The sequence below is a fragment of the Nerophis ophidion genome, linkage group LG17 (genome assembly GCF_033978795.1).
Source record: "Nerophis ophidion isolate RoL-2023_Sa linkage group LG17, RoL_Noph_v1.0, whole genome shotgun sequence".
NCBI classification, from domain to species: Eukaryota; Metazoa; Chordata; class Actinopteri; order Syngnathiformes; family Syngnathidae; genus Nerophis; species Nerophis ophidion.
In genome coordinates, this window is record NC_084627.1 from 24,209,093 (window position 1) to 24,225,693 (window position 16,601).

The 16,601-nt window shown below is 37.3% G+C and overlaps 1 protein-coding gene across 1 annotated transcript; it reads left to right on the forward strand.

Annotated features, from left to right (window-relative positions):
- Nucleotides 1–422: 422 nt before the first annotated feature.
- Nucleotides 423–16,037, forward strand: zgc:73226 (uncharacterized protein LOC402792 homolog). Its single transcript, XM_061876631.1, has 6 exons — nucleotides 423–611; nucleotides 6,248–6,398; nucleotides 6,531–6,612; nucleotides 6,737–6,807; nucleotides 9,522–9,668; nucleotides 14,911–16,037. Exons 1-6 carry the CDS (start codon nucleotides 575–577, stop codon nucleotides 14,957–14,959), a joined length of 537 nt encoding a protein of 178 aa, XP_061732615.1. The 5' UTR covers nucleotides 423–574; the 3' UTR covers nucleotides 14,960–16,037.
- The last annotated feature ends 564 nt before the right edge of the window (nucleotides 16,038–16,601 follow it).

A 16,601-nucleotide genomic window follows, 5' to 3' on the forward strand; every position in this document is an offset into this window, starting at 1 on the left:
TTATCAGCACCAAAAGTTGCGAACTTTATCGTGGATGTTCTCTACTAAATCCTTTCAGCAAAAATATGGCAATATCGCGAAATGTTTGAGTATGACACATAGAATGGACCTGCTATCCCCGTTTGAATAAGAACATCGCATTTCAGTAGGCCTTTAAATAATTTGGAATACAAATATTAAAATTGAACATGAAAAAAATAACTTGGTTCCACCAAAAATAGAGCAGAAATCCCTCTGTAAGGACACCCAAGTCCCCAATGTACTAAAGGGTTAATCACTCATTAAAAAAAAAATAATTAATCACAACTATTGTTTACATTTTATTTTAGCACAGCTGATATCCAGGCTTGTTTTGTTTACTTCCACCCTCGCAGACACGTGGCCAGAGGGGAGGGAAGAGGGACGGGGAGGAGGGAGCGGCGGGGGTGCAGCATGGATTAGTGAGGCGACACTTTATTTCTTTATTTGTATTTTTAGGTTTCCACCACAAACGGGCGAGTGACCGAGGGAGAGCCTCCTGAGAACATTTGCACCTGTTACTCCTCTCCTGCAAGCCTCCACGACCTCGGCCAGGATGTCCGGCTCGCACACGCCAGAGGACGGCCTCTATGGTGAGTGATGTCTTTTGATTATTATTCATTGACCCTGCGTGCACATTTTGTGTGCTTCAATGTCTTTTCTAGCTGTATAATAAGCAGACAGAAGATGCCATGACCCCATCATTGAGCCTACACAATCGACGCCGCCAAATCACAAGTGCACACTTATTTGTGTTATTGTTTCACTTTGTCACTGACACTGTCATTGTGTAAACGACTTGCCTGACTCACCTGCGTGTATCTCTCTAAGCCAATTAGGTGGCAAAGATTTCCTGACGCTTATAGCTTGCTCGCACATGGAGAGTTGCGGGTGAGCGTCCAAAACCAGGAGGCCGCCAGCCAGTTATTATCCCGCGAGGGGGCCGTGTTTTGGGTTTTAAGCCCCTGTTATGTAAGGGTGATGGCGCACCACCCCCGACACAACAAAAACAGCATTGCACCATGGGAACTGATTCAATGCTGCAGAAGAATGGCGGCGGATGGATCAGCAAAGTGGTTATGTCATAAATCTTCTCTGTCGTGACCCAAAAAACCCCCAAAAAACTAGGGCAATGGCACAGATTCCCCTCCTTCCACGCCTCTCCATGCTCAGTCATGACCCCCCCCCCCCCACCCCCCCCCCTCCACCCACGCACAACATTATATATAAGAGTGTTTATACAGTGGGAGATTAAATACATCAGATGGTGATGGGTGGGTGATGCGGAAACAAGAGGACGACGTGAGAGGGTGAATGGCTAATCTCTAACAGAAATAAGATCTTACGTAAGCATGCATGCTGTCAGCCCCGCTTACTGTTTATCTGTGCACAAGCATGCACACCGCTTGCATGTGTGTGCAAGTGCGTGTGTGTGCGTGCGCATGTGTGTGCAGTATGTGTGTGTGTGTATGTAAACCTTTGGCAGCTCTTGAACTCAATGAACCTTTTGTGTCCATTCATTCATTCATTCATGCATGCAGTGTGCCTGAATTCATTGATAGTTCTCAGTCAGCATGTACACTACTGTGGTATACTCCTTGCAGAATAAAAAAAAAACAGCAACAAAAAATGTTATATACACATACTTGCCAACCTTGAGACCTCCAGATTCGGGAGATGGTTGGGGGGTGGGGGGTGGGGGGGGGGATTGTGGTTATGTATATATATATATATATATATATATATATATATATATATATATATATATATATATATATATATAATCCGTTCATGAATGAGTGTATCCGTTCGGCCACCGATCTACAAAATTTGCAGACAGCATACCCCTTCCCCTTTGAGCTGTCCTGGATGAACTGAAATTATCTTTTTTACAATCATTTTGGAACTTGAGCGCGTGCTTCTTCTTCTTTTACCATGAATTGATTAACGTGGACCCCGACTTAAACAAGTTGAAAAACTTATTCGGGTGTTACCATCCATCCATCCATTTTTCCTACCGCGTATTCCCTTTGGGGTTGCAGGGGGCGCTGGTGCCTATCTCAGCTACAATCGGGCGGAAGGCAGTGTACACCCTGGACAAGTCGCCACCTCATCACAGGGCTCGGGTGTTATCATTTAGTGGTCAATTGAACGGAATATATACTGAACAGTGCAATCTACTAATAAAAGTATCAATCAATCTATCAAATTATTTCTCGTCGTCGCCATGTCTCTTCTTCGTTCTTCTGCTTCGTCTCTGTTATGTTTTGGACATTATTACTGGCTGTAGTTTTGAAGCAATGCATGATGGGAATCCGGATGTTGTGTGTCAGTGTATTTACGTGCCGGCTTGGAATAAACACACGCTGAGAAATAGTTCTGTGCCTGCCTATTTAATGGGTTATAGATAAACCTACGGATAACGGAGACATATATCGTAGTCTCCTTTTCAGATGAGAGAGGAAGCTAAAGGCAGTGCCTTTAAGGCATGCCCCCAATATTGTTGTCCAGGTGGAACTCGGGAAAAATTCGGGAGAATGGTTGCCCCAGGAGTTTTTCGTGGGAGACACTGAAATTCGTGAGTCTGCCGGGAAAATCGGTAGGTTTTGGCAAGTATGTACTGTATATACAACGTTGTTATATTGAGAATAAAGCAGCATATTTTGATGGGGTCATTTCCTGAGTAAATATTACAATGAAGCTTTAATATTTCCTAATAATACGGTTAGCGAGGGGTACTGTCACGCGCAGGTCTCAAAAGTACAGGCAGGATGCAGGTAAGATTTTTATAATCCAATAACACGGCGAAAATACAAGAACAGAGCGTCACTGCAAAGCGTACGTAGCTCAAGGCGAAAGCAGGCGTGACAAAAACTAACAAGAACATAGGTAGTAGCGTGACGCTAACATGATAGCTAGCAGTAGCAATGACTGGACCACATAACTGTCGCAAGTGGCAAACATTTAACCCACGCAGGATGAGTGGCGAGACGGGCATATAAAAAGTTGTAATTACTGTGGGCAGCCGGTAGGGACACTAATCAATAACAAGAGTCTGGTTTGTGAACCTTCCAACAAGAAAAGGCAAACAAAGAGGGAAGGAGCATTGAGACCAGAACACAACACTAAACAGGTCATGACAGGGTACCTTTCACATTTTAACCCAATACGATACCAGTAATCAACTTTAACAGTTTTTGGTACTTTTGTTTGTGTTCATGTTAGTGTTGTCTCGATACTAATATTTTGATACCGGTACCAAAATGTATTTCGATTCTTATGGGTGCTTTTTTGATACTTTTCTAAATAAAGGGCACCACAGAAAATTGCATTATCGGATTTATTCTAACAAACAAATCTTACGGTACATTAAACATATGTTTCTTATTGCAAGTTTATCCCTAAATAAAATAGTGAACATACAAGAAAACTTGTCTTTTAGTAGTAAGTAAACAAACAAAGACTCCTAATTTAGACTGCTGACATATGCAGTAACATATTGTGTCATTTATCTACCTATTATTTTGTCAACATTATTAAGGACAAGTGGTAGAAAATTATTAATTAATCTACTTGTTCATTTACTGTTAATATCTGCTTATTTTCTCTTTTAACATGTTCTATCTACATTAGTTGTAGATAATACTACAAATTTGGGTATCAATCTGATACCAAGTAGGTATCAGATTCTAAATTACTACATTGGTCATATTCAAAGTCCTCATGTGTCCAGGGACATATTTCCTGAGTTCATAAACATAGTATAAATTTTTTTCAAACAAAAGATTTTTGTGATGCTAAAAAATATTGATGTTTTCATAGTGGTATCGACCAGATATGCTCCTGTACTTGGTATCATTACAGTGAATGTTAGGTGTAGATCCAACAATGGCGTTTGTTTACATTGTGACGCAGGTGAGCTACGGTGTAAGAAACTTATTTTCTTTGTCGCCATGTAGGTGAGGATTAGTGATTTAGAAGTAGCAATAACACTGCCGACGGTAGCTGGACTTTAGCCGCTAGCCAGGTAGCCATGTATTAATCAAGCAGCTCTTCCTGAGGGCGTTTAAGTGTTATAACTTCACCTTTATATTTAGTTTTTCTGCCTTTTCTGTCTACACACTGTGTCTGCTTGTCAGTACTCCGTGATTGTGCGCTGCTGAACATGCTTCTCTGCTCGTAAACCAGCAATGACACGACGTGACGACTATTATTTAGTATGGTGTAAAAAACTAAGAATCAGTAATAAATACCTCACGCACTAACGATTGCATTATGTATAGATAAAAATAAAACAAAAAAAAAACTATTTTAACACCTGTATTGCACACTAAGAAAAAAAGATCACAGTAACCTTTAAGTGCATTGTCAAGCATACAAGCATAACTATTTTTATGTAGACAGTTGCAATAGAGTGAGAATACAGTTGTGATTTTGTAAGACTTAATAACTGTAATATTAGGAGAAGCAAGTTAAAAAATTGTAAAACTAATGTCATAACATTAGGACAACAGATGAAAATGAGCTATTGTCCTGAATCTGGTATATTTCATTGTCCTAATTCAAATAAATAATTAACATTATTGTGCGGGAATCTTGACATTTTCATTCAAATAAATGACATTCTTGTAATTTATATTCATACAATTGTGTTCTCATAAAGATATTGCAGTAAATGTAGATAATATTACAACAATAGTACACATTTTATTACCCAATATTAAAAATAATATTGCATTACTTTGTTCTAGTGTTGCCCCGATACCAATATTTTGATACCGGTACTGGTACCCATATGTATTTCGTTAATTTTCGATACGTTTTGATACTTTTCGATACTTTTCGATACTTTTCTAAATAAGAGAGACCACAAAAAATTGCATTGTAGGCTTTATTTTAAAGAAAAAAATCTTACGATTCATTAAACATATGTTACTTATTGCAATTTTGTCCTTAAATAAAATAGTGAACATACAAAACAACTTTTCTTTTATTAGTAAGCAAACAAACAAAGGCTCCTAATTAGTCTGCTGACATATGCAGTAACATTTTGTGTCATTTATCATTATATTATTTCATCAAAATTAAAAAGGACAAGCTGTAAAAAAAATATTATTAATCTACATGTTTATTTACTGTTAATATCTGGTTATTTTCTCTTTTAACATGTTTTATCTGCATTTCTGTTCAAATGTAATAATCACTTATTCTTCTGTTTGGATACTTTACATTAGTTTTGGATGATACCAGACATTTAGGTATCAGTCATTGCAGGATCATACATTGGTCATATTCAAAGTGTCCAGGGACATATTTCCCGAGTTTATAAACATAATACAAATTTTTAAAAATAAATAAAAATTATGTAATCATAGTAGTGTCGACAAGATACGCTCCTGTACTTGGCATCATTACAGTGGATGTTAGGTGTAGATCCACCAATGGCGTTTGCTAACATTCTGAAGCCGGTGAGCTACGGTGTGTAGTGAAGCATGTTTAGCTATTCCTCGTCCTGCAGGGATGATACTTGTAAGAAACTCACTTTATTTGTCGCCATGGAGGTGAGGATTAGTGATTTAGAAGTAGCTAAAACATTGCTACTTCTATCTAGCTAAGCTTTTCGTAAAGCACCTCTTCCTGAGGACGTTTCAGTGTTATAACTTCACCTTTATCATTAGTTTTTAAGCCAAAATGCGTCCATTCTCCCTTTTCTGTCTACACACTGTGTCTGCTTGTAAGTACTCCGTGATTGTGCGCTGCCGAACATGCTCCTCTGCTCATAAAACCAACAACGACACAACGTGACGACGATGGGGGGGTGGGAGACCGGTACTCTTTAGAGGCGGTATAGTACCGAATATGATTCATTAGTATCGCGGTTCTATATTGGTATACTGTACAACCCTACTTTGTTCATGGTAAAATGTTTTAATACTGCTTCTTGAATATATTCACAATTAAATACAATGTAATCCTACTATTTTCTCATAAGTGTATGACTGTTTCTTTAACTATTTTTACAATTAAATTAAATCCATGATAAAAGAGAACTCCATTTGTAATATGAGAACTTTACGTAAATATCGTAACATGATAAAAGTGTCACGACATTCATTTCATTTTTGTATATTTATCCTCTTGAAACAGTGAAACAGTGAGTGGAGGAGCTTTGCTCAAATGTGTGTTTTTGTAATGTGCCTTTAAAAATAGTCTAATTTTCCCTGTGGAGGCTCCTGGGTGGAACTGGAGGAGCTGATCGCAGCCGTTAGCCGCAGGGAGAGTCAATCAGGGCCGCAGGATAGCATCTCCTCTGCCCTGCAGGGGGAGCTAGAGAGGATCCTCCTGGAGGCGCAGCTGGAATGTGAGAGGAATCGAGACAGGTGAGGGTTTTGTTTTTCATTTTGGATTTTTTTCTAACAACGCGTCGCTCCCATTGGCTGTACCGCTGATAGTTTGAACAGAAGTGGGAGTCTGCTGAAAGGAATTCAAAAGTGTCTGTTCCCTGTCTGCAGTCCCCCGCAGGTCGTGACCCCGCAGACGGCTGGTTCCCCCAGGCCCCCCAGTGACCCCGACAGTGACTGTATCACCATACAGGTACACGGCTGGTGAAAATAATGATATAGGAGTGATTCATAATGGTTAGAGAAAAAATATATATGTGTTATAACGAACAAATATTTCCTTTTTTGGAATCTGATGTGATCGTGATACAAAACAGGAGGAGGGTGACAGGAGAGACACTGATTGGGTGTGGGACTGGTCCAGCAGGCCCGAAAATATGCCACCAAAGTAAGAAAAACATCTGTAAAATCAATTATCATAAATGCATTTTTTATATATATATGTATGTGTGTGTGTGTGTATACGTGTGTATCTATACGTGTATATGTATATATGTATGTGTGTGTGTGTGTGTATACGTGTGTATCTATACGTGTATATATATATGTGTGTGTGTGTGTATATATATATATATATATATGTATATGTGTATATACAGTATATGTGCATAAATATTTATACATACATATGTATATGTCTATATATATGTGTATATGTATATATGTGTGTATATATATATATATATATATATATATATATATATGTATATATATATATATATATATATATATATATATATATATATATATATATATATATATATATATATAGTATAAAGCATGGACGTGTGTTGTACAGTATACCGGTATTACTTTAATACTGCGATACTAATGAATCATATTCGGTACTATACCGCCGCTGAAAAGTATTGGGCCGTAAATGTGTAAGTTGATTAATAATTTGTTTTCTACCACTTCTCCTAAATAATTTTGACAAAATAATAGGTAGATAAATGACACAATATTTTACAGCATATGTCAGCAGCTAAATTAGGAGCCTTTGTTTGCTTACTTAGTAATAAAAGACAAGTTGTCTTGTATGTTCACTATTTTATTTAAGGACAAACTGTCAATAAGAAACACATGTTCAATGTACCGTAAGATTTTTTTTTTTTAAATAAAGCGGTAACACTTTAGTATGGGGAACATATTCTAAATTACAAAGACTTAATTTAGAGTTGTATGGCTACGGTTAAGGTTAGGGTTAGGTTTAGGTTTCGAGGGTTAGTAATGGTGAATTTTTACTGGTTGTATAATAACATATATCACATATATGCAGAATAAAGCATTAATATGCAGAATAACACATTAATAAATACTTAATAATGACTGATTAAGAGCCAATATGTAATTAATGTGCCTGTTAATAAGCAACTATTTAATGGTGAATATGTTTCCAATAGGGTTAGGGTTAGGGTTAGGGTTAAGGTTAGAAATGGTGAATATTTACTGGTTGTATAATAAGATATTTAGCATACATGCATATTAATGCATTAATATGCAGAATATGTCATTAATAAGTACTTAATAATGACTAACTAAAAGAGCCTATATTTTACTAATTTGCATGTTATTAAGAAACTATTTAATGGTGAATATGTTTCCCATACTAAAGTCTTACCAAAAAAGCCAATACTGCAGTTTTTTGTGGTCCCCTTTATTCAGAGAAGTATAGAAATTATTGTGGTACCGCTACAAGTACCAAAATATGGGTATTGGGACAACAGTAGTTTGGACACACATTCTCATTCTTTCATTTTTCATTATTTCCATGACTATTTACATTGTAGATTTTCACTGAAGGCATCAAAACTATGACTGAACACATGTGGAGCAAAAAGTTGAAATAACTGAAAACATGTTTTGTGTTCAAGTTTCTTCAAAATAGCCATCCATTGCTCCGATTACTGCTTTGCACACGCTTGGCATTCTCTTGATGAGCTTCAAGAGATAGTCACCTAAAATTGTTTTCACTTGGTGTCATAGTTTTGATGCCATCAGTGACAATGTACAATGTAAATAAGTCATGAAAATAAAGAAAACGCATTTAAATGAGAAGGTGTGTCTAAGCTTTTTGCTTGTAATGTATATATATATATATATATATATGTATATATATATGTAGGTGTGGGAAAAATCACAAGACTACGTCATCTCTACAGAACTGTTTCATGAGGGGTTCCCTCAATCATCAGGAGATTTTTATATATATATATATATATATATATATATATATATATACAAACTGTATATTATAACATTTTATAATATTTATTTTGTTATGTATATTGTTGTTTATTGATTCATTCATCCACACTTTGATACTAATGGATGTCACTCATTTTATTTTATTTTATATTGTTATTTATAATTTGCACCCACAGGTGATACTATTTATGGGGCGGCATGGCGTAGTGGGTAGAGCAGCCATGCCAGAAACCTGAGGGTTCGCTCCTTAGCTATTGACATCCAAATCACTGCCGTTGTGTCCTTGCGCAGGAAACTTCACCCTTGCCCCCGGTGCCGCTCACACTGGTGAATGAATGATGAATGAATTATGGGTTCCCACTTCTCTGTGAGCGCTTTGAGTATCTAACAATAGAAAAGCGCGATATAAATCTAATCCATTATTATTATTATTATTATTATGATGATACAGTGATTTGTCAATAATGTGTACAATGGAAAAAATCAATATTTTATAATGTATGTCAATATTTGCCAATCTCTGAGGAAACGATTATTGATTCGAAAGGTTTGAAGTGCAACTTAAATGTTACAATACTAGAATTAAAAAAAAAAAAAATAACATATATTTTTTTTGTTCTTTAAATATCAATGTTGTGGTTATTATATATCAGCAATATATATTTGCCATATTGTTGCTATTTATTGTAATGTGTCCAATGTTGCAGATGTTCTTTAATTTAGTTAATCCCCCACAACATCACACCTGTGTTGTTTTCCAAAACAATACGTTACTATTTCTAAACGCCCTAACTTCATAGTGACTCACTTCTGCCTCCGGTGGTTCAAAGTGGTATCACAGGACAAGTTAGCTTCTGTTCGCCTGAAGTCATGTTCCCTCCTTCGCCCGTGTAGAGAGTTCGTGTTTCAGCACCCGAAGCAGCCGAGCTCTCTCAGCGTCCGAAAGACGGAAGTGATGAAGAGGGGGATCTTTTCATCGGACGTGCTCCTCATCCTCGTTCCTTCGCTGCTGGCTTCCCATCTCCTCACGCTCGGCATCGGGTACGACAAAGGCACACACATTCATTTGTTTGCTAGTTTCATAACGAATGTTGTTGACCTATAGACATACAGATTTACGAAACATAATACAAGTGAAATTGGCACATTGTTTAAATGGTAAATAAAAACAGAATACAATGATTTGCAGATCCTTTTCAACCTGTATTCAATTGAACAGACTGCAAAGACAAGATATATAATGTTCGAACAGAGAAACTTATTTTTTTTTTTTTGCAAATAATAATTAACTTGGAATTTAGTGGCAGCAACACATTGCAAACAAGCATTTTTACCACTGTGTTACATGGTCTTTCCTTTTTACAACACTCAGTTAAGATTTCAGAACTGAGGAGACCAATTTTTGAAGCTTTTCAGGTGGAATTATTTCCCATCCTTGCTTGATGTACAGCTTAAGTTGTTCAACAGTCCGGGGTCTCCGTTGTGGTATTTTACGCTTCATAATGCGCAAAATAATTTTCAATGCGGGACAGGTCTGGACTACAGGCAGGCCAGTCTAGTACCCACACTCTTTTACTATGAAGCCACGCTGAAATAAGCAGGGGCGTCCATGATAACATTGCTAGGATGGCAACATATGTTGCTCCAAAACTTGTATGTACCTTTCAGGTGCCTTCACAGATGTGCAAATTGCCCATGCCTTGGGCACTAATACACCCCCATACCATCACAGATGCTGGCTTTTGAACTTTGCGCCTATAACAATCTGGATGATTCTTTTCCTCTTTGGTCCGGAGGACACGACGTCCACAGTTTCCAAAAACAATTTGAAATGTGAACTCATCAGACCACAGAATAGTTTTCAACTTTCCATTAATCCATGTTAGATGAGCTCTGGCCCAGCGAAGCTGGCACCGTTTCTGGGTGTTGTTGATAAATGGCTTCTGCTTTGCATAGTAGTTTTTAACAGATGTAGCGACAAACTGTAGTTACTGACAGTGGTTTTCTGAAGTGTTCCCGAGCTCATGTGGTGATATCTTTTACACACTGATGTCGCCGTTAGATGCAGGGATTTCTGCAGATTCTCTGAATCTTTTGATGGTATTATGGACCGTAGATAATGAAATCCCTAAATTCCTTGCAATAGCTTGTTGAGAAACGTTGTTCTTAACCTGCTCACAAATTTGTTGACAAAGTGGTGACCCTCGCCCTATCGTTGTTTGTGAATGACTGAGCATTTCATGGAAGCTGCTTTTATACCCAGTCATGGCACCCACCTGTTCCCAATTAGCCTGTTCCCCTGTGGTATGTTCCAAATAAGTGTTTGATGAGCATTCTTCAACTTTCTCAGTCTTTTTTGCCACCTGTGTCAGCTTTTTTGAAACATGTTGCAGGCATCAAATTACAAATGAGCTAATATTTGCAAAAAATAACAAAGTTTTCCAGTTCTAACGTTAAATGTCTTGTTTTTGCAGTCTATTTAATTGAATATAAGTTGAAAAGGATTTTCAAATCATTGTATTCTGTTTTTATTTACCATTTACAGAATGTGCCAACTTCACTGGTTTGGGGATTTGTAGAATAATAAGCATTAGAGCAGTGGTTTTCCCCAAAAAAATTTTAACAATATACCACCCCATAAAACACTTGGCTCTCCAAGTACTGCAGAAAGAGGTTGAACTGTGTGAGAATTTTCAAGTCAATCCGATTTACGGGCTTTAATAACAGCGCCACCATTTGGAGTATTTGCAAGAAAAAACACAATTGTTACGTATTTTCACCATTTTCTTTCACAAACAAATACATAAACATTTCATCACTATCCAAGGAAAAACATTCCTTTTTAAATTTTTTAACCGTTTTTATAAAATGTTAAAAAATTCTGGTCTTCCATTTTGGGACAAGTAAAACATAATTGTGGATACACGCCTTTTGTCAAATAGTTATGTTATGCTAGAAAAGAAAGCAAAAATCTTGTACACATTGGGAAAAAAAAATTAAATCTGATGTAGCGACACAAGTGGGGCTTCCTTTGGGGTAAACCGACTCACTGTCACACCTTGAGGTACAAAGTGGTATGTCCTTTTCCTAACAGTGGACCTTAGTTTTAGAGCAGGGGTGTCAAACTCATTTTATATCGGGGGCCACATGGAGAAAGATCTACTCCCAAGTGGGCCAGACTGGTAAAATCACGGCATGATAACTTAAAAATGAAGACAATTTCAGATTGTTTTGTTTACAAATAGAACAAGCACATTCAAAAATTGTACAAATCATAATGCCGTTGGTTTTTTTTCTACACTTACATGTTGCAGTTAATAGAATTCTATCTTCATTTGAAGTTATTTATATTTTCTGAATAAATTATGTGATAATGTTCACCAGTCTACTCATTAGTGTTAATTTTTAATCTATCAAGATGAAAAAAAATATATCAAAATCCGATTACAGTATGTTATTTGTGGAATGTGATAATTTTCCTCGACTGATGTACTAACATGTGGTTTATGTTGTACATAAGTAGCATCATCTACAAAGATACAAAGAATTGCTATTGCGACATCTAGAGGACACATTTAGCTGTTTCTTTCATCCAAAAATTTTAGGTAACTTTTAATACTTAGCAAACTCATCCCACGGGCCGGAAAAAACCTGTTATACATAGAATTTAAATTTTAAACTTTACATTTTGACACCCTTGTTTTAGAGCAGGGGACTCAAACATGCGGCTCGCGGGCCAATTGCGGCCCGCGAGACGTCATTTTGCAAATATGAAAGTTTAATGCTAGTGTGGCCCGCAAGTTTTATATGAATGTCGCTTGACAGCATTGTGCGTGGAGCTGAAGGAATCTACCAATCACGGTGTGGTATATGGCTCACTTTTGTGATGCAAGCAGAGAAACGTTTTGCCGCTTTTCCACTAGACCCGCACGCGCTCTTCTTCCCTCGCTCGCCCGCCTGCTCTCTCTCTCTCTCTCCCTCCCTCCCCCGGTGAGACGAGTGAGTCAGTAGCTTCCGAAGCACTCCGCCAAAGAACCGAGCGACAATACAAGACTGTGGGGCACTGGACCCCAGAGAGTCGCTGGGCTAATCGGACGTGTAACGCGTTAGTCATGATGTTAGACCGTTGTGCTACCGTAACTGTAAACTCCACGGCGAGCACCCCCCGTGTTGGCTCCAGACAGAGACAATTTTTGTTATTTGGGTCCAAAAGGGCTCTTTCAACGTTCTGGGTTGCCTACCTCTGCGTTAGTGGAAAAGCGGCAAATGAGTGAAAGCGACAGAAACGTTGCCATGGAGACGAGGCTTTTCTTACGTGCCTGGCTGCAGTCACACCGCGACACCTGTCCGTCAGTAATAACAGTCCCCGATAACCTGGACCAATTCAAACCGTTATTAGTTTTTTTTAATTGTTTAATTTACATTGCCTCACTCGATGAACACTACATATAAGTGTGTATATAGTGTACTATATGACGCCGGATAACATTCCGGGAGCCGTCACTTGTTTGCGCTCGCTATCCCGGTGCTTTCCCGGCTATTATCCACCGACCGCCGTGTTGCTGTAGGGAGGAAAAGCGGAACAACACACATTGCGGATATAACATTATTCTCCATGCGTCGGCTAAATACAAATGTATCCCACAATCCCAAACATATCTTTTTTCAAAGCCTGCAGTGAAGAAAAGGGTTTGTGATGTGCAAAGACAATTTCAGGAAAAGTGGGCGATGCAATATTTCTTTATTGAGCACAGCGGCACCCCGACGTGTCTTATTTGCACAATTTGAAAAGTAATTATACAACTAGACATGCTGAGGAGTATGCAAACATTTTTTTTTAAGAAATCTTTTCTTGCGGCCCAACCTTACCCAGACTCTGCATCCAGTGGCCCCCAGGTAAAGTAAGTTTGAGACCCCCTTTTTAGAGCCACTTTAAATGATGTGGCTGACTACATAAAATACTATACTGAATGACGTAGCGGGCCAAATAAAATGAAGTGACGACCCTGAGTTGGACCTGTGATAAAAGCAATAAAGTGAACCCAATCAGACACCCCAAAATATTAACATAAATATATTTTTATATAGTAGTTTTTAGGGCTGTGAATCTTTGGGTGTCCCACGATTCGATTCAATATCGATTCTTGGGGTCACGATTCGATAATACATCGATTTTTTCGATTCGATTCGATTCTGGATTCAAAAACAATATTTTTCCAATTCAAAACGATTCTGTATTCATTCAATACATAGGATTTCAGCAGGATCTACCCCAGTCTGCTGACATGCTAGCAGAGTAGTAGATTTAAAAAAAATAAAAAAAGCTTTTATAATTGTAAAGGACAATGTTTTATCAACTGATTGCAATAATGTAAATTTGTTTGAACTATTAAACGAACCAAAAATATGACTTATTTTATCTTTGTGAAAACATTGGACACAGTGTGTTGTCAAGCTTATGAGATGCGATGCAAGTGTAAGCCACTGTGACACTTTATTTTTATTTTTATAAATGTCTAATGATAATGTCAATGAGGGATTTTTAATCACTGCTATGCTGAAATCATAACTAATATTGATACTGTTGATAATATTCATTTTTGTTTCACTACTTTTGGTTTGTTCTGTGTCGTGTTTGTGTCTCTTCTCAATTGCTCTGTTTATTGCAGTTCTGAGTGTTGCTGGGTCAGGTTTGGTTTTGGAATTGGATTGCTTTGTTATGGTATTGCTGTGTAGTGGTTTGTTGGATTGATTAAAAAATAAATAAATAAATAAAATAAAAAACAAAAAAAAATAAAAATGAGAATCGATTCTGAATCGCACAACGTAAATGATTCGATTCGTATTCGAATCGATTTTTTCCCACCCCCCTAGTAGTTTTGCATGCAGAAACCAATGTGTTATTTATCAAGTGCGTTAGACAGCGTTTTTTGTTTTTTTTAACAGCACGACACGTCACACTGTCGTGACCCTGGAACCAGTGTGCTACAAGTGGTGAATTTTGTTTTGTGCCACATGGTAGGTTAATTTGCAGCCGCCATGCCGAATATTGGGCGCACCGTAACCGAAATGGTATAATTGTGACAAAAATGTTCTGCAATTACCGAACAATACAAACACGGGTTGTAACGCTGCAACACCAATGGTGAGACAATGCAGAACTTCCTCCGTTCTACTCGGATACAAGCGCTCAGCAAGTTTTTTTACACTCTGTTTTCTAAAGGAGAGAGGTTCGGCACGAATTTTATTAATAGTTTTTTTTTTTCTTTTCTCTCTTTTCCAGCATCTACATAGGAAAGCGTTTGGCTTCTTCCACAACTAGTACACTGTGACATTAGCTCGATGCCAACCTCCCCCTCACCCCCGTGTCCCCTAATCGCTAACATGTTGGCCAGTAAGGTCATGTCCTCTTCTTCATCACAACCATAGTACCTCGCCTCTTTGCTATTGTGTGTGTGTGTTTGTGTGTGTGTGCGTGCGTGCATGTGTGTGTGTGTGTGTGTGCGTGTTAGTTGTGCATGTTGTACAGCCCTAAGGGGAGGGTAGGAGAGGTGGTGTATGAATGGACGCAAGCCAATGAGTCAGACTGAGGTCACTTTTGCCTCTAAAGAATAACCAGAGACATTGTCCACATGATACAACAAAAGGAGAATTTCCTCATCTAAAATAAAAGAACAAAATCAATCTTTGTCTGAAGCAATGAAAAAATATGTTAGCCCTTCGGACAACCTTGAATAAAAAGCTGTCATTTGTCACAAGCAATTGCCATTTGTAAAAAAACTAAACAAAAAAAAAATGTTTTTTTTTCTCTGCCATATATTTAAAGTAGAATTTCCTTTTTTTTTTTTGTGAGAGTAGGAGTGCTTGTCCTTTTTGTGTCCCCTAATCGCATTAAATATTTAACCTCCCACTAAGACAATTTCAGTCCCATTAAACATCACTCCTCCAAAACTCAAAGTGCTTGTTGGCTCTTTTATTCTCCCCTCACACACGTCCATTTTTCTACAAAATAGTATTGTAGCCCTAGGAATGATGGTCATGTTGTAAATAAACAAAACAAAAAAAACATGCTGATAAAAAATGGTAAAAATTGGAAAAAAAAGATTCAGTTAAAATGGGTTTTGTTTTGAGAAAAAAAAATTGCAATGCTATGAGAAAATTGTGTTTTGTCATAATAGCAAAGTGGGGAAAATAAGAGCAAAATTATTATTATTTTTATTTTTTTTTGTCCTGTCCAGCTTCTCAGGCAAATCATATAGTTGATGTAGATGCCCATATCGGCTGTTCAGATTTACTTTACAAAAGAGAAGTGTAGGATACTTCTCTTGTTGCCTTATTTGAATTTGACTTTATTAAATGTATTTATATTATCATTTGGTGCAGCCGGGCCGGAGCAGGAGGGGATAGAAAGAGAAAAAAAGGAAGACAGAGGGGGAAATTGTGGGGATAAGAGGGGGATTAGACAGAGAGACAAAAACAACAACGGCAAATACAACAATAACAACAACAACAATAGAACAACACCAGCACATACATAATATGTACAAATATGATCGTAAAAGTGATAGCAAATAAGGAGTTAGCGAAATAAATAAATAATATAGTAATGACAATGAGCATTTTACATTACAACTGGAGCAATACAAATACCAATAGAAAACGCGCTATTGATCATGAACAAAACCAATAGTTTACCTCTATTATCAACAATATAGTTGTTCAAATACAACAATACGTATACATAATGATAGCTAGAAAGATTATAAAAATAAAATAAAATAAATGAAATTTAAAAAAAAAAGGAATACCGAAAGATGAAAGGGAAGAGAGAGAGGCAACCTATATTAATCTTGTAGATTGTTATAGTAACAATGGGTTAAGCTCTGTCAATATGCCTTGTGTTACCCAGTTTGAGAACAAAAATGGTAAATCTAGTATTTAAAAATATTTTTTCTTTTCTTATCTTTTTTTTTT